The sequence below is a fragment of the Colias philodice genome, chromosome 3 (genome assembly GCF_061535455.1).
Source record: "Colias philodice isolate Cphi_HAF_F1 chromosome 3, ilColPhil1 Martin Lab GWU primary, whole genome shotgun sequence".
Lineage (NCBI taxonomy): Eukaryota > Metazoa > Arthropoda > Insecta > Lepidoptera > Pieridae > Colias > Colias philodice.
Genome location: NC_143088.1, coordinates 6,267,417 through 6,285,213, shown reverse-complemented (window position 1 = coordinate 6,285,213; position 17,797 = coordinate 6,267,417). Strand labels below are relative to the sequence as shown.

At 31.9% G+C, this 17,797-nt stretch overlaps 4 protein-coding genes across 9 annotated transcripts; 1 reads left to right on the top strand and 3 right to left on the bottom strand.

The window, feature by feature from the left end:
* Positions 1–2,286: 2,286 nt before the first annotated feature.
* On the top strand, positions 2,287–2,916 carry awd (nucleoside diphosphate kinase). The gene has a single exon (XM_089714360.1). It carries the CDS (start codon positions 2,389–2,391, stop codon positions 2,848–2,850), a length of 462 nt encoding a protein of 153 aa, XP_089570486.1. The 5' UTR covers positions 2,287–2,388; the 3' UTR covers positions 2,851–2,916.
* A 448-nt stretch (positions 2,917–3,364) lies between these two features.
* LOC149489681 (transcription factor Clamp-like) lies at positions 3,365–12,337 on the bottom strand. Of its 4 annotated transcripts, none has more exons than XM_089714361.1 (11): positions 12,204–12,337; positions 11,675–11,867; positions 11,102–11,411; positions 10,726–10,851; positions 10,459–10,602; positions 9,946–10,071; positions 9,518–9,821; positions 9,268–9,358; positions 9,004–9,080; positions 8,503–8,660; positions 3,365–4,257 (listed from the first exon to the last, which is right to left on the bottom strand). In XM_089714361.1, exons 2-11 carry the CDS (start codon positions 11,807–11,809, stop codon positions 4,106–4,108), a joined length of 1,623 nt encoding a protein of 540 aa, XP_089570487.1. In that variant the 5' UTR covers positions 11,810–11,867; positions 12,204–12,337; the 3' UTR covers positions 3,365–4,105. The 4 variants fall into 4 exon arrangements, with proteins under 4 accessions (XP_089570487.1, XP_089570491.1, XP_089570489.1 ...); XM_089714365.1 differs by having other exon boundaries at positions 9,946–10,041; XM_089714363.1 differs by having other exon boundaries at positions 11,675–11,833; positions 12,204–12,316.
* Positions 12,338–13,137: 800 nt separating this feature from the next.
* LOC149489680 (uncharacterized) lies at positions 13,138–14,725 on the bottom strand. 3 transcript variants are annotated; one of them, XM_089714370.1, is made up of 4 exons: positions 14,550–14,725; positions 14,288–14,504; positions 14,026–14,196; positions 13,138–13,494 (listed from the first exon to the last, which is right to left on the bottom strand). In XM_089714370.1, exons 2-4 carry the CDS (start codon positions 14,442–14,444, stop codon positions 13,355–13,357), a joined length of 468 nt encoding a protein of 155 aa, XP_089570496.1. In that variant the 5' UTR covers positions 14,445–14,504; positions 14,550–14,725; the 3' UTR covers positions 13,138–13,354. The 3 variants fall into 3 exon arrangements, with proteins under 3 accessions (XP_089570496.1, XP_089570497.1, XP_089570498.1); XM_089714371.1 differs by having other exon boundaries at positions 14,288–14,522; positions 14,567–14,725; XM_089714372.1 differs by having other exon boundaries at positions 14,288–14,471; positions 14,631–14,725.
* Positions 14,726–16,221: 1,496 nt separating this feature from the next.
* On the bottom strand, positions 16,222–17,039 carry mbf1 (multiprotein bridging factor 1). Its single transcript, XM_089714373.1, has one exon. The coding sequence runs from the start codon at positions 16,904–16,906 to the stop codon at positions 16,466–16,468; it is 441 nt and encodes a 146-aa protein (XP_089570499.1). The 5' UTR covers positions 16,907–17,039; the 3' UTR covers positions 16,222–16,465.
* Between the last annotated feature and the right edge of the window lie 758 nt (positions 17,040–17,797).

Genomic DNA, 17,797 nt, shown 5'->3' with positions numbered 1-17,797 from the left:
TCGGTTTAGTGGTTTAGGAGTCCATTGAGGACAAACATTGTGACACGAGATTTATATATATTAAGATTTAGTCTTTTAAAAAATGTATTAAAATGAGCTTCCTGGGAAAATCCAGGAAATGATATTTATAATTACAGTGCGACACAAAAGAGATGAAAATAAATGAGGGCGCCACCGTCGCTCATATAGCAACACTGATACTGCGACGCAAGCGATCTTGATACTATAGAATAAAAATCCAAAAATCTATATATATATAATCTAAAATAAATACCGCGATTTAAACCGTTATAATTGTTTCATTGTAGCAATAGTGTAAATTTAAGACAAAAATACATTAGTATTTTAATTGACCTACCTAGGTCAAATTTTACTTAAATGTATTTGGAATTAGTTATTTTATAAAAATCGGTCAAGTGCTTAGACTGCAGAGGCGCACATAGAATCAAACATACAAACAAACAAGCATACATGCAGCTCAAACACATTACCCTCTTTCTGGGTCCGTCGGGTAGAAAAAAACAAGGCGATTTGAAAACCACATATTTTTATTTTTTTTGTAGATAAATTTTGTACATTAATATAATTCATCAAAATCTTAATATTCTACTCCTTCAAAGGACTGATCATCACTCTGTTTCGAAGTACTGGCAAGAGGGTACGGGGCATCTTCAGTATCTGTAAATATGATACAGTAAATATGATTTTTTTTCTTATGGTTTGATTGATAAATAGATAGATAGCTGTATGAAAACAGTTATCACTATACTATGTAGTAAAATCTAAACTAGGTACTTTATTTGAGGCTGGTTGGATTGGATATAACTTCTTGACTCAAATTGTGCTGGTCGCACTATAAAAACTAGTTTTTGTTTACATACAAATAACCTCAAATTAAATTGCGAAAACGTAATAATCGCCATACATACATACATTAAACACTCGTCACTAATGGAATATTCTATTTTACGTAGTACTGAGCAAAAATAAATGGAATCTCACCGGTATATTCTGCTGTACGTTTGTAAACGTTTTCCAAATCAGTCAATAAATTTCCAGCTTGAAATTCGGACAATCACCGAATAAAAACTTTATACACCACATCACGGACACCGCTACGTTTAACCTTTTTCATGATGTCTCCTTTTTTATTTAAATTTCTTGTTCTAAATAACAATTTTATCTCAATAATTCTCCACTTCACGAAAAAAACAACAAATTTTTATTCAACTTGACAGCTACATTGCCAATTCAGGGTTGCCAGGTAATGAAAAACGAATTAGTTCCAAAATAATTAATTTCATCTCTTTTATGTCGTACTATAATTATTAAAAATATATATTTTTTTATTACTTAATTACAGAGCGAATGCTGAATAAAACCCGACTACGTCCAATTCTTTCAGTAAACAGGCGTAGTAGAGCAATCTTTCGTTGTTCACTTATAGTGGAGCCAATTTAATAGGCAACATTTGACGTCTATCAATTTTATCTTCATAGGGTGGTAACCTGCATAAAAACATCGATTAAAGTGAATTAATCGATACGGACTTGAAACATTTGTCAATCGAACTTGAAACACATGTCAATAATTTATGATAATTTTTATTCCCAAGTAATCAATGCATTCGATTCTAGATGTCTGATTTCGATTTTTAGAGTAACGTCTCTGGTATTTAAAAAGAAAAAAGGTTTATTGACACAAAATTGTAGCGACGTCAGTTCTTTAAATCAGAAATTGTTTATTATGTTTAGAATGGTTTATCAGTAAAATCAAATCCTAAAATTACTTATATCGGTCATTATTATAATAAATATGTAATCGTAATTGAAAAAAGTTAAGCAAATGTGCAGTTCTAACAAAACGAAATATCATGTTATTCTATGTTGTCGTTACTAGGTTACGTTGTTGAATTATGTTGAACTGTCAAATGTTGCCTAATAAAATGGCTCTACTATAGTGCGTTCGAAAAGATTTTTTGCAATCTTGTAATACTGAATATGAGTTTTCGTCACAGTTTTCGTATATTAAAAGATCACGAAAGAATGCTCTTGCTCTAGCTCTAGCTTTATGTTCGTGTGGTCTGAATCATAATTAAAATCTCTTTTAAAGAATATAGAAAAGAAATCATATAGAAATGAACAATGAAAGACAGGTATTTTTTTTAAATGTGTATTTTGATTTTTGATTCATCCGTACTTGAATGGTCAGATTTATTTTAAATTATCGATTTTTTAATAAGACCGGTTGTCTATGACGTATGTTACGTCATCTCTAAAAATAACAATTTCCTCTTCCTATTCTGTCACTGACTGGCTGTCGACGACGTTGTAACTCCACATTGCCGTCGGTATTTTTGATAACCTTTAAATTTTTACTTCTTTTAAAATGGCAGAACCACGTGAAAGAACCTTCATCATGGTAAAACCCGACGGCGTACAGCGCGGTCTCGTCGGCACCATCATTGAACGTTTCGAAAAGAAAGGCTTCAAACTGGTAGCCCTGAAGTTCGTGTGGCCCTCAGAGGAACTTTTGCAGAAACACTACAGCGACCTTTCTGAGAGACCTTTCTTCTCCGGTCTAGTGAAGTACATGAGCTCTGGACCCGTCGTGCCCATGGTATGGGAAGGCCTTAACGTAGTTAAAACTGGACGTCAAATGCTCGGTGCTACAAACCCAGCTGATTCTTTACCCGGTACTATTCGTGGTGATCTCTGCATTCAAGTTGGCCGCAACATTATCCACGGATCCGACGCCGTAGAGTCTGCTAAAAAAGAAATCGCTCTCTGGTTTACTGAAAAGGAACTGGTTGGCTGGACCCCAGCTGCTGAAAACTGGGTTTACGAATAAATTATTTAACTGTGTTATTCCAATTATCATGTAAGCTTCACTCAATAAAATATGTTATAAATTATACATATTTCGTTTTTTTTCTTCTACCTATAGTAAATTTTAATTTCCCAAGCTATTTCATTGTCACACCTAGGAAATGTATTTATAAGATAATGTGTATTAGTTTCAAAATTAAATGTTAGTATTTTTTTCCATACATAAGTAGAGAAAATTTTTTAACTTGTATGATAACTTACAGATTTTTTTCTTAATCTTGATCTTTTTTTATTGTTTGATCTCTTGAATGTTATCTTGTTAACTATAGTAGGATGTGTTTTAAAAAAAAACAAGAATAAGACACAAAGCAATGTTTTGTCATCTGCCTAAAAATCGCACATTTTTAATTATATTTTTTCAGATTTAAACATCTTCAGCTAAATCAAATCTATGTATAGATCGTCCCACCACACTTACCGAGTCATTCTAAGCACACGTTTATATGGAGCATATATTAATAAAACAAATATTAATTTTCACATTTTACTTCTTTATTTTATTTAAAAATGCTAACTTACAAAATGCATCATTTTGATGCAGGATAGTTTCTCTGGATGAGCTGTTTTAAACATATATAAACCTAATAGTATAATGCCTACATGATTCAGTACTAATCTATTGCATAAAATATTAGTGTAAATAGCAACTCATCCATTAAAACATGTTACAAGCTAATACTAAATCACATTTTTACATCTAGTCTTGTTGGAAATATATTTACAAGGTTCATTGTATAATTAAATTAGTTTAGTACAAGTAAACTGTGCTGTTATAAAAGTATTTGCTAATTCCACAGCCAATTATTCATGTAAACATTGTATTTCTACCCAATAGCATTACAAGTTATAGGCGGATAGACCAATACAAAATCTGTAAGTACTTGATAAATGATTTGAAAATATTGCTTCTAATAATAGTCCACTCTTCTATACGCTCAATCGCGGACGACCCGCCTTCATAACATTGGAATACTATACAAATCCAAATTCTACCATGAAAATTAACTAAACATTCTCTATGTACTTTCCTATGCGAATTGGCAGTGTTTGTCTAAGCACATTTTATATTAACTTCAATATTGAGTATCTTACAAGTATACTACAATAATGTCATTTAATATTTACAATAAATTATTTGTCTGTTGAGTAGGTGCTAACAATATTTCAAGGAAATATTATGTGAGGACAGGAGAGGCAACTAAGGGATACTCCGCGACTCATAGCGCCTGCTCTGGACAGTGTTCCACTTCTACAGCTGGTTGTGTGTTTGTTTGTTGCTGGCTCGTACCACTGGTCTGTTGCGAGTTCTGTTGCTGTTGTTGCTCATGTTGATTCTGTTGTATTTTTGCTGGCAATGGTGCAGTTTGACCTTTGGTAATGGAAATTGTTAATTAGTAACTTGAGCTATTGTTTATTTATTATTAAGGGGATTACTATGGTCAAAACCGAAAAACACCTTATACATATTGAATTTTGTTGAGGAAACTGTTGGTACGATTGTGTTAAAAAAAATATATGTGATACTCAAGGATATAATTAACAAAGTGTATTGTTTACTTTTCATTTTAGAACGGCCTAAACATAAAAAAAATACATACAAATCAACCCCTTTTTGAACATAAAACGCATTTTGTTAGGAAAACGGCTACATATTTATACATGAAATTTATACCAAAAAATATGTTATGATATTTGTAACAATTTGTATTGATTGTTTTTTCAATTTTCATTATTATCGTTAAATTATCAAGAAAAAACTCGAATTTATAATAAAACCCACATAAAACCTCACCTCTATTGCATATTTTCGACGAAATTTGACGGTGTCAGTTCGACTCGGACGGGGGACTGTACGTGCGGTTTTTTTTGCAAAATAACGCTAAAATTCACCGAATTGAATGTTTTGTTAAATTAAACCAGATTGTAATAGGTATTTACATGAGCAGTTCATGAAATGAAAGTTAAAAATAGGTATGTAAAGATATAAAAATCTGTTTGTAAATTAGTTTTGTTTTTGAAAGGCGTCATTGAATAACATACAGTGTTGATAATTTTTGACAGTAAAATATTATCAGAAAACACATACCTATAAAACAGTAACCAGACTTTCCCTGTGTCTTGAATATTTTTTAAAAAAGATTAATTTCTGTTCTATCGTATATTTTAAGGGTCCAAAACAATCCAAAGCCGGGAGATACTGACAAAATTTTGGGTCATTTGTAACAGGATGGCGGTTCTACAGTGGTCTTAGTACGCAATGACAAAAAGAAAAATCATGGTCAGAACAGTGGTACCGGCAGACTAGTCGAACTCGTCGGATAAATTACGGAAGGCAAACGATTTGTAACACAAAAATTTTAGGATTTACCGATAGCCCATAAGGCGGTAGTGTCATGCCATACTTTTCCGGTGTAATTTACAGCCCACAATACCGACGTGAATGCGTTGATTTAAAAAAAATCAACCATTTGTACCAGGCTAATTTTTGCACAGGTAATCATCGTCCAGTAGCCATGTACGAAAATCGCCATGCCATACTTTTCAGACAGTTCCAATTCCAAATGGTCGCCATACAGCCGAAAATCAGCATTTTTTTTATATTGTACAAAATCATTTAATTTTATATTATTGTATAAAATCGTAGGAAAGTCAAAACTGACATAACTACCTAAACGTATAGCAACATTTTTAGCCGACGCCATTATAGGACGAAATTCTCAATTCAACTGAATTTTTTGTTGGTTCCGTTACCTCCGCACTTTTAACTGGGTGAACCGATGATTTCTTCTACACTAATATTATAAAGAGGAAAACTTTGTTTGTTTGTTTGTTTGTTTGATTGTAATGAATAGGCTCATAAACTACTGGACCGATTTTAAAAATTGTTTCACCATTCAAAAGCTACATTATCCACGAGTAATATAGGATAGGTTTTATCCCGGATTTTCCACGAGAACGGGAACTATGCGAGTTTTTCTTTGAAACCGCGGGGGGGGCCCCCGGCGGAAAGCTAGTGATTCATAAAAATATAAATTATATAACAATAATTCCTTTGCAGTGACTCTCCGAGGAAAAAAGAAATAGATTCGTGTTACAAATTTTAAAATCATACATAGAACATTTCCATCGACAAGGTTTTCTGGTATTTATAATCTATCGCCTTATAATTTATAATCTACAACTTAACCTCCCCTCCAGTTGGTTAGTTGTCAGTCGATCGCTTACATTTTTTGAAGAGACGATCAGCGAGCCAATTGATCTTAAACAGCCGACCAGTGCGGTCTATAAGTGCCATAGCCGTGCCTTGTGATTTATGTAAGATTTAAGAAAACTATCAAGTGAATGTACCAAGTGAAGGAATAATAAAATATGAATTGTGACGAAGGCGTTTTTATGCTACAACCCAACATTCAAATTAGGATTTAAAAAATTAACCCCGAACTAACTACAAAATACATAACAAGTCGAAAAAAACGTGATTTCTTGTCCGTTCCCCTATTTTTTTCGATGTGTGTAGGTTGCATGCATATATTCCTACTAGGTATGAAGAGATATACAGAGAACGCTAAATACATTTGCCTGGTCAACATTACCATTCGATACACCATGACATGGTAGAGGCCGTTCTATAGAATTACGTCAAATAATGTACTCCATCTTTTATATCTCTGTAGGTGAGATGTTCTCCACCCTAGCCATCATCAGGTCTCCAGAATATAGTAGAGTCCGTGTTGAATAAAATTAATTTCTAAATCGGTGTTTTCTTAACTGTTCCCCACTCTAGAACTTATAATTACTTGCTTAGTGATCTTAAGGTCTCCAGAATGAGTCATGTAGTAGAGACTTTGCTTATAACGGTTAATGTTGAAAGATGAGTCTTCCTACATTACATTTACAACATACATAGTACACAATATTTACTATTCATAAATGTAATATGTTAGATACTGCCTCTCAGAGAAAACATAAATTAGGTAGAAACCACACACACGATACAATACGATACATTTTACAATTCCATAATCTTTGGTCACTTTTACTTCAACAATGATGTATATTATAGAGGGCGGTTAAAAAAACAAATTCAAATATAGTGACAGAATCATTAAGGTCGTTGAACCATGTAATTGCCTTAAATATAATTGATTATAATAAGATATAAAACTGACATATGACCTCCCTTAAACATGTATATTACATAAGTAATTATGTAATCTTAGATTACAAAATAAAAGACAGATGGAGCGATGCCGAACTAAACCGAAAGATTTATCGTCATTTCCATAAAGCTATGTGTGCTGTCATTTCGCCGCTGCACTGTACGAACACGGTGCTTCTGTGTGCGTGTTATGTTACCAGTTAATGAAAAATTTCCCAAATTTTTGCCCGACTACGGAAGAAAGAGGGTTATGTTTTTCGAGTGTAGGTGTGTACGTATAATATTTCTTTGACACGCCCTGCAGTATAAACTGTTGGATCGATTTTGAGTTGTGACTTGTGAGGTGTCATTGCAATCATCTGAATTATGAAGGTAGCTGTGGTGGTAGTGACGTAGGCTACATAAATTATTAGCAGTCATGTTTTAATTTTTATTTTAATATAAATTCGGGTTTTTGATATTATTTTATAATATTGTAAAAATTATTTTGTTACATAAAGCACCTATCTACTAAAGTTATACATGGACAAAATAATTTTATTCAATTTTTATTAAATAAATTACATTAAATTTATTAAATAAATTACATTAAATTTATTAAATAAATTACATTAAAAAAAGTTTTTATTTTTCAAAACATATGAATGCGAATAGCGGTAGTTTTTAGTCGAGAATGCGGGACATTTTATTTTCATCATATCCATCATGGAGTTCACATGAATTAAATCGCAAGCGAAAACGACGCTTTTTATAAAAGTAACAAAAAAATGTATAATGCTTTTTAAAATAATCTAATAATGACCATGAACTTTTATTGCACTATACAAATAATCACATTCACGATCGAAAAATCCAACAGCACTACCCCGAATATCTTTTAACCATTTTACCCCTAAAAATGGCAAATTCATTTTCAAAATACTGGCAGCATACGTTGAAGTTTTGAATTCCTTCGTATTTGTAAAATTATTATTTGTATACAAAATTAAATAAGCCAAATATTCTACAGAAAATCTGTAAAACGATGTTTTATCTTTTAGTTTGTTTTCGGGAACAAGTTTTACAGCGTTTTAATATCACAAGACAGCATTTTTTTACTAAAATATCAAACCCCTTTTGACGTATTGCATGACACTAGAATCGCTATAGCACTAGCGGAGGAACGTATTCGTTTTTGATTTCGTATTTTCTTTGACAAGGGCGATGAATGATTGACATGCTCTATCTGTATTTTATTTTGTAATCTAAGTATGTAATTATGAATGGTAATAAATAAATATGTACATTCAGACACATTAAAATATTAGATAAATTGATTTAATATTTAACGTAAAAGTTACATCTTATATTATACTACTGAACAAAAAAAACTGCATCAAATCATTTGGAAAAATAACAATGATATTTTTTGGTTATTTGTTACAAGTATTTATAAGTTGTTAGTATATATGTTACCATATTTGTCATGAATTCCTCTGTGTCGTTTGAGCGCGAATCTGTCCGCGAACGCCGCGGTGCAGATATCACATTTGAACGGTTTCTCCCCGGAATGCACTTTAGCGTGGTTCTTGAGGTGAGCCGCTTGACTGAAGGCTGATCCACATGTTTCACACCTGTGCAACAAAAGGAAAATTAATATTAAAGTTAATACATTCTAATAAATATAATGAGTTTATATATTTAAACCTAACAGTAAAAAATTCAATACATTCTTATTCCTATTTATAAAACAATTTATTTATGTAAAGAATAAAGAGAAAAATATTCAAACACCTTTTAAAAATAATCAATTGTTAATTTTATCAATACTTCTTTCCAAAAATATTTTTTGTTGTATACTATATTTATACAACAAAAAATAATATTTATATTTACATTTATATGTACTAGTATAATTAAATTGTTTTATCTTATATGATTCTACTTATCAAGAAAATTTATGAACAAACATCATACTTGTAAGGTTTCTCGCCGGTGTGAATACGCCGGTGGTTCCATAAAGTCGCATGTCTCGCGAAGCCTTTGTCACAGACCTAAACACAAAGCAGATTACACAAAATAAATATTTCTATTTATAGACAAATCCAATAAACTTTGACCGTAGAGAGAACAATTGACAATCCAAACAATGTAAACATGTGATGCAAAGAACACCATTTAAAAACAGATATTTTGTTTAATATTTCTTTAATAAGAGGGTAATTCAATTTTAATATTTACCTCACAAACATAAGGCTTTTCTCCAGAGTGCGTCCTTTCATGATTTTTTAAATGAGGTGACTGGGAGAACTGCATACCACAAGTATTACATCTAAAAACAAATACACATTAAAAACCAAAAAGGGTATATGGGGTTATAAAGACATTTGGAATAAATTACAGATAAAGATGCCCTAGGAAAAAAAGCATTTTTTTAATAACCAACGGACAACTAAGAATATTGTTTTCAGTTAGTATAATATAGATTTACCTGTATGGTTTTTCTCCAGTGTGTATTCTAGAATGATTTTTAAGATAAACAGCCTTTGCGAATGCAATTCCACATATACCACATTTAAAGTTTTTCTCGCCAGAATGTAACTTTTTATGTGACCATAGCGAGGAATATCTTGAAAAGGAACCTCCACAAATATTACAATGATATGATTTGTCCGAGTTTTGTTGGTTACTTTTATTTTTATTGCCACCCACAAATATAATACCGGACCCATTGCAGTTTTGGCATTTTGTCACTGATGCTAAATTTCTTTTTTTCACAGGATGATGGCCGGGCACTGAAAATGAAAAATAGAAGAATTGTTAATAGATATCTTGAATTGAATATAACAAAGGATAATTTAAAAATGAAAAATAATTAGGAAATAAAAAAGTAAAAATATACTACTAAAAAAAACTCACATGGTTTCTGTTGCTGATTGTTCTGTGTTGTGGACAATGGATCAACACTTGCTTGGACCCCGCTCACTCCGCTAACTTCAAACTTGGTATTGTCTTCTGCGGCCACAAATATTTGTGTTGTATTCACTAATGAAGCACAAATTTAGTGTTAGATGGTTAATCACAAATCACAAATGTAAAATTCATGTGTAGTGGCTGAATGTGATGTTAGGTTGTTATTTTCAAACATGTTAAAGTAATAAGTAATGTCAATGAAAGTGGAAAACAGATGAATTTATGTTAACTATATTTATTATCAGGTTTCTGGTTACTTGAATATGTACTTTAGAATTATTTAAGCTATTTCAGTTCGGTTACATAGAGAAAAACACATTGAGTAATGTAAAGAGTGACTGAAGTTTATGTTAGTTAATCGCATCATTGCAACTATTTAAAAATAGAATTTTTTTTTTGGTAATAATAGTTGCAATTCATATATAATATTAGTTATGCAAGAAAACATTAAGTACTTACTTTGATTATTTCTATGTTCCACTGGACCCTGTGCTATACAGTTTTCGCATCTTATAAGTTTAGGTCCTTTTCTTTTTGGATTATTTGGAATGACATTCCCACATGTTATGCATTTCTGAACCTTATCTAGTAAAATAGGTTTTGCTGAAAATGAGGAAAATATCAATTATATTGTAATTTTTAACTTATGAAAAGCCTTTTGAATGAAATAAAAATTTGATTATATGTTTGTTTCAGTTTAAATATTAATGAAATATTATTACTCACTATCCTGTAGTTGCACATGATGCTGTTGTTGTTCACTGGGGTCTGATGAAAGTATTTGTATGTGCGGAGGCATCGCCACCTCATTGGATGTACTAACTCCGGTTGCTACTACAGTGATGTTGTTATCTACAATTTAAACAGAACTTAATACATATTATATTTATAATACATGTAATTATACACAACAAGGTACCAGACCATAATGGTATCAGACCAGAATATTTCAAAAAAATTTCTCTAAAGCTTAAGCATTGATACATAGATAAAAGTTTTTATTTATTAATCTACAAAACATATCATAAACATTATATTGAAAAACATAATAAAATAAGTATATGTAGTGTAAATGCATTTATGATAGTTTGAAAGTATTTACCTGTATCTTGGGCGTGTATCCTTTTATGGGCATTTAACAGTGTTAAATGTCCAAACATCAGTCCACATACATCACATTTAAAACTAATATTGGATATGGTATTTTGTATTCCATTAGGGGCTATTTGCATTTGGTTGACCAAAGCATAGTTGTATGAGAAAGGCTGCGCTATGTAGCATGTTTTCTCATCATTGGTAGTTAACTGGGCAATATTAACACCCCCTGTAACACCGCCTGCTCCTGTTGCCGTCCCAGCATTTATTTTCCCAATCATGTTAACATTTGTAGTGTAACAAAATGTAGGAAACTCCTAGAAGAGAAAAGTTATATTATTGTTGACTGTTAAGTGAAAGTCTAGCATTTTTTGACTTAGGCAAATTGCAGTTGCAATCGTTAATAGCAGTGCTATTATGTGAAAATATGTATTAATTCATTATACAATTATAAATTAATTATTATAAACTGATGATAAAACTTTTTTACAAGTTCCCTGATCTAGACAATATTATTGCAAAATACCTTTCGTTTAATCATTTTAATTAATTTTATAGCTCAATATTCAAAATAATTAACCTGCTGAGCTTGTTGTGTCTGTTGAGCAGTTTTTTGCTGAACATTATCCATATTTTTCCCTTGCGACTTTTGAGTGTGTTCCTGATATTGTAAAGTAGGCACGCTCCCGGCTTGGACAGTATTAGTTGTAAACATTGTCTTCTTATTCCATTCCAACTCCTAGGGAAAAATATGGTTAACTGGATGTTGTATTCTGAAATTGCATACAATCATTTTTATATTTAAAAGCGCGGCTAAATCTTTACGCGAAAGAGAAACTTCAAAACATATCGTGCGAAGGTAACGGGAAATACCTCTTATCGTTCTACTCTACTCGTAAAAAGATTCGTTCGATGAAAGCAGTGTCTCCGTAAATAGTGCCGATATAATGAAAGAAAAGGATGACGGAATATCTATAGACGCGCTTCAAGTAAACCGTGGACGCCATTGTATAGTTATCATCAGTTGTATAAACCGACAAGATCTATTGTATTATGAAACTACGAGAAAATACTACTTTTAACAATCTAATGACCTAAAATACTCTTACCTTAATATAGATATATATAAATTTTCATAAAATATAAAATCAAGAATTCAATGTATTATTTCTATCTCTCTTTGCAATCTCCCAATTCTCCATCTCACTGCGTAAATGAAATGGCGATACAAGTAAAATGGCGCCTCTATACAGATTATAAGACATTTAACAGATTAAATATTTTTTTTTTGATTTTCGAATTTTGAAACTCAACTAAAATTTAACCTACAACATTAATAAAAAATACCTTTAAGGAACTAATAATTATACTGAATAAGTTTTATTAAATTGTAACAGTTTTAATTAAAGCTAAGTCGAAAATATTGCAGATTGCCTATGGCTATCGTATCCTCATCCATTGCATATGGTCGGGAAAATGTATAGGTATGTACCTAGGCCAAGAAGCTTATATCTAATACACTGGAGATTTCAGTATGAACATTAACTTGCAACAAGAAAATATGACCTTGAATGACACCTGTATGTTTTTTTATCCCTTTCACACCTAACTTGGCAAGTGGGTGGAAGCAAATGTAAGGTTAGCATCCTAGCTGTAACCTGCGGTGTCACTCGCGTGTTACCCAGGTATAAGAGATAGGCATATTAAAATGTACTAATTTAAACTATAGGTAATGAAAGTCGTTTAAGAAGTTCCAGGTACAGGCTCCAAAAGGGCAATACGAAAGCCGGGAAATTGCCTGACTTATATCTACGAACGAGCGAGATAGCTGATAGAATAAATTTATGCGTGAGAGTGAGAGCGCAGTTCATTTAAGGGCAAAACGTTCATGGGTGTCGGCGTTTTAAATTACAGTTATCTACTTTTTTAAATTATTCCATACAACCTTAGATCTAAGCATAATACACCATGCATCATACTCAATTTCTAAAGTCCTTTTGTTGTCCAGAACAAATTAAAAAAATTATAAGATTAAAAAAAATATATGATGTTGAAAATTTATTTACACTATTTACAAAATTATGACATTGCATACCTACCTATAGGTTCATAAAAATCGTAACTTTACATAATAAAGATTCAAGATTAGATTCTATTTAGTACAAATTTGGATTTTAGTAGTGTTTTATTATAATATGATTTTTTATATAATATTATAATACACATTCTGTGCATATAATATAAATAAAATAATGATGTGTTAATTATTATTTGGGATCCCTGGAGTAGATGTTTCGGATTTTATCCACTCCTTTTTAAATTTTTCAATAGCTTCTGTGATGGATGTGAATGTAACCGGTTTTATTTCTGGTTCCGTATGCCTTTCTTGAAATTCTTTCTCTGTGAAAGATAAAAATATATGATAAACATATAAGGAACAAACAAAAACTAACAATATTCCTCTTTTAAAAGTAATGTAGGTAATTAACAAAACTTTTATATTGTATAGAGAAATATAAAGTATTGAATTTTTTTGAATCAATCACTATACAATAGCCAGATGCTTTATACTTAAAAATGGTATGAATTATATTCTTAAAAACTTGAGTGGATTCTCTGGATCAGAAGAAATTATTAAAAATATATCATTCTTAAGGGTGGCCGTACACGGACCGCTTCAAGCAGTTGAGACAGACGGCTTAAAGTCGCGACCGCACGGTGAACTATAGACATTCATTGACTGCCATATACACAGACTTTTCAAGCAATCGCGACCACTTCAAGCTGCCAATTGCGCAGTTTGCAGCAACAACTCCAGCAGTCAACGACCGACCGCTCGACCAGTCTGTGTATATTGCTCAGCCATTAACTATTCCAGCAGTCCGTATAGGGCTGGGCATATCGTATATATTATAGGGAACATTTTCTTACCAATACCATCCTTTTGTTTGACATATACATGTTCAGCTTTAATAAATTTTCGTGTCTTTAAAAAATATTTCGAATTTTTTTCTGGTAACTTATCAAATAGAGGGTCATCTGTATGTGCAGATGGATCATCTTCGAAAAACATGTATGTGCCTAAGGGAGTCTCAAAGTTGCCTAAAAAATTTAAGTTTAGATTTTTAATTAATAGTGTAATTACATACATATTATGTGTAACATTATTATATAGAAGACATTAGAACCTTACCAGAGCAAAAGGTTTCATCCAATTGTATTATTGGATTTTTAGTATCAATTCCTAAGACATGCAAGTTCCCATATTTTTCAATACTGACACTTTCATCAAATTCAACATAAACATAGATTTCTTCTTCTGTTTCAGATACATTTTCATTCTCATTCATAGTATTATTTATACTCACTTAAAATATCTATAAATAAATCAAACACTGTATGGCTAATGGCTTATTTATATACACCTTGTATACCACAGATTAAGTATTAGTTACTACGTTTGTATACATAGGTAGTTTGCCTGGTATAATGAAATTTGGAAAAATTACTGCACTATCATGTTTGCTAATGAGTACCTAGTCTATAAATAATTAGTGTAATTAGCAATTTTTTTCTGTAAATATTCTCGAGTTCAATTTTATTTATTTCTTTATAAAGAATTTATAGGCTGAAAATCTCTGAAAATGTACATCTCTGAAAAATGAAAATCTATGAACATATGAATGGTGACATATCGTGTTGAATTTTGACTTTGACATAACAAACGTGACAAGTGACAACGTCAGCTGTTATTAGACCAAAGCCCACGGAATTATTCTCATATTTTGGCAATGGCCGATAGCCGATAGGTTCGCAATCTTCGCAATATTAACTAATGTAAAGCTATAGGTTTTACAAAATAAACTGTAACCTTTAATAGCGTACATATATCCATTAATTGTAAGTCCCTGCCTAAAAAGTTAATACCCAAAATGGTACCGTAAAAGAGCAAATTACATCACACATTTTTCAAGAATCGAATCTTCTTAATTTTATCTATTGCTAAGTGGATATTAGAAATTAGTTAGCAAGTTAAACATATTACTATTATTGTTCAATATTCCACTATTCCATACATTTTTGTCTTAGATTAAGGATTGGTCTCCGCGCGCGCGCTACGACTAGATACCGCCCCACCTAAAAACAATAGCTCTGTGAGTGCGGCAACTCATTTCTGTAGTGTGTGTTAGGCAATTTGTAAAGACGCTAGTGTGTGTGAAGAATTGGGCTGCCAGCTACATAAATTTTACCTCATAAATGGGAAATCTGCCATCTTGGACAGAAGTTTGAAAAATATATTTTTTCATCCTGACCTGGCCGGGAATCGAATCCATGAACGATTTGAGTCGCATGACTCAAATCCACTTGCGACGCTACTATACTATAGTCACAAAGGTTGATTAAAAGTAAAAAAGCGGAAATAAAAAAATAACATACTAAATGAGTCAGTTAAACATGGTTAAACAGAAATAAATTATTGTTATTATACTCTTTTATATATATGTATTAGTAATAGTATTGAAAAAAAAAAGTTCAAATTATTGCTAAAAGATTTCCTCAACCACGTGTATTTTTTTGGATATGCAATACGGCAACACTGAATGGCGTCGTATTTTCGTAGAAAAAAATTTCGAAGTAAAGGAGAAATTTCGAATAATACGATACTTAGTGATGGTACGTGATCCCAGTGTCTTTCTTATTTTTTGTTGTATTATTTTTAAATAGTTTTATGGCACAAATAGGCATTTTACTTCAGATTTTGTTCAAAATCTTTATAAACTATCGGTTCGCCCTCTCCACACAATGCTTGTGACACGACTGGCTCGGGTACGCCGAATTCGGCGTACTTTTAGTTGCCGCATTTTTCAAGTACGCCGGCGGCATCTAGTCGTAGCGCGCGCGTGGAGACCAATCCTTAATCTAAGATTTTTGTACTGTAAAGGCATAATCTGTAGTCTTTATGATGATTTTGAAATTGACATGTTGACACTTGACAAAGAGAGTTGTAATATAGGTACATGTTGACCTAAATATGTGTTGTTTACGATCGATTGTGAAATTTTATTAATTTAAAAATAGTAATAGCCTAAACATTTGAAGGAACAGGAAATTAAGTAAACACTGCAGGAGAATAAAGAGTTTTATTATTGCATAATTATTTATCATTTTGCAATCGCTCGCTATATTTCCAAAACATATTCACGATGGTAACACATGAAGTTTATAGAATATTCCAGAATCAAAATAATAAATGCTTACATCATTTTTTTATAACTATATGAACTATACACATATTTTATAACATTCAACAGCACAAATGAGAAAATTATGCAAGTATTCGGTGTAAAGGTCTTCTCTCCCAGAGATCCCGCTATTTTTTTACTCCAGGAGGCTGTAGTGGTTGGCCTCTTTCTTTTCCGCGAAGTTTTATTCCAATCGCTCGTTCAATTTTACCAAGTACAATATTGTTTGGAATCCCACGACCTGCTTCGTAGTCATTGACAATTTGTGGTTTCTCACAAATTTTTGTGGCTAAATCTTTTTGACTCATACCTTTTGCTTGTCGTCCTTGCATTATCAATTTGCCAAGATCCAGCGGGATTGTATCATGACGCAATTCTTCAGTTTCTCTGTCTAGTTTTGCTGTATTCTTTGTAGTACCATGTTGTTTATTAGTTCCTGCACCATATTTTTGTTGAGTGTCTACAGGAATTCCTTGACGGCGTGCTGCATTTACAGCTTGTTCAGTCTTTAGAGCAGATGCCTTCGGTGGCTTTTTACGAAGAATTGTTACTGTATCCCAATCCGACATTTTGTTTGGCAGAATTAAAAACTTTACGGATTAATTACTGGGTTTTTTGATATCACAAATAAGCGTTTTTAGAAAAATCACAAGTGACAAAAACCTAAAATCACAATGTGCAATTGCGAATGACAGGTATGAGGTACACAGATGATATATGTAGTCTATAATATATATTATAGTCTTTAAAATTGCTATTTCTAATATTAAATTATAAAAATTATGTATATTTTAGCGAATATTTAATTAGACTTTAGTTCGTTAATTAGAGGCTTAGATCATTAAGTAATGGATAACACTCGCAGGCGTTTCCCCTTTTGCCGAGGTATAAGATTATTCGAATCGAAAAATCTTATGCTTTCATAAAAACTACTTGCGCAATCGATTACAAACACTCTGCGTATTCGTAAAACATCGAAAGGACGTCTGCGAGTGCTCCGCTAAAAATGCCGTTTTGCACTGTCAAGACTTGCAGAAGCAATTCAAACATGTCGAATATTAAAAAAGATGGAATAACCTTTCATTTGTGTATATTTTTTTATTTTTTTAACGTACATTTCTAATTAAATGCAATTTCTAATAATCGTCAATGTATCGTTTAGCGATATGATCAAGACAAATAATCGAGTCATGTTTACTCGATCATTGATGCGGCCCCACGTGACTATCATGGAAAGAAAATATACAAATTAAATCTTTATGAACTAAGAGATAAAGTTGAATTTAAAACGCGATAATGAACCGCATTCCTTACGAGACTATCTTTTAAAGAAATACAAATTTAATCTTTATAATCTAAGTTATAAAGTTGAATTTAGAACGCGACATTGAACCGCACTCCTCACGAGACAACTTGGAATGAAATACAAATTTAATCTTTATGAACTTAGGGATAGAGTT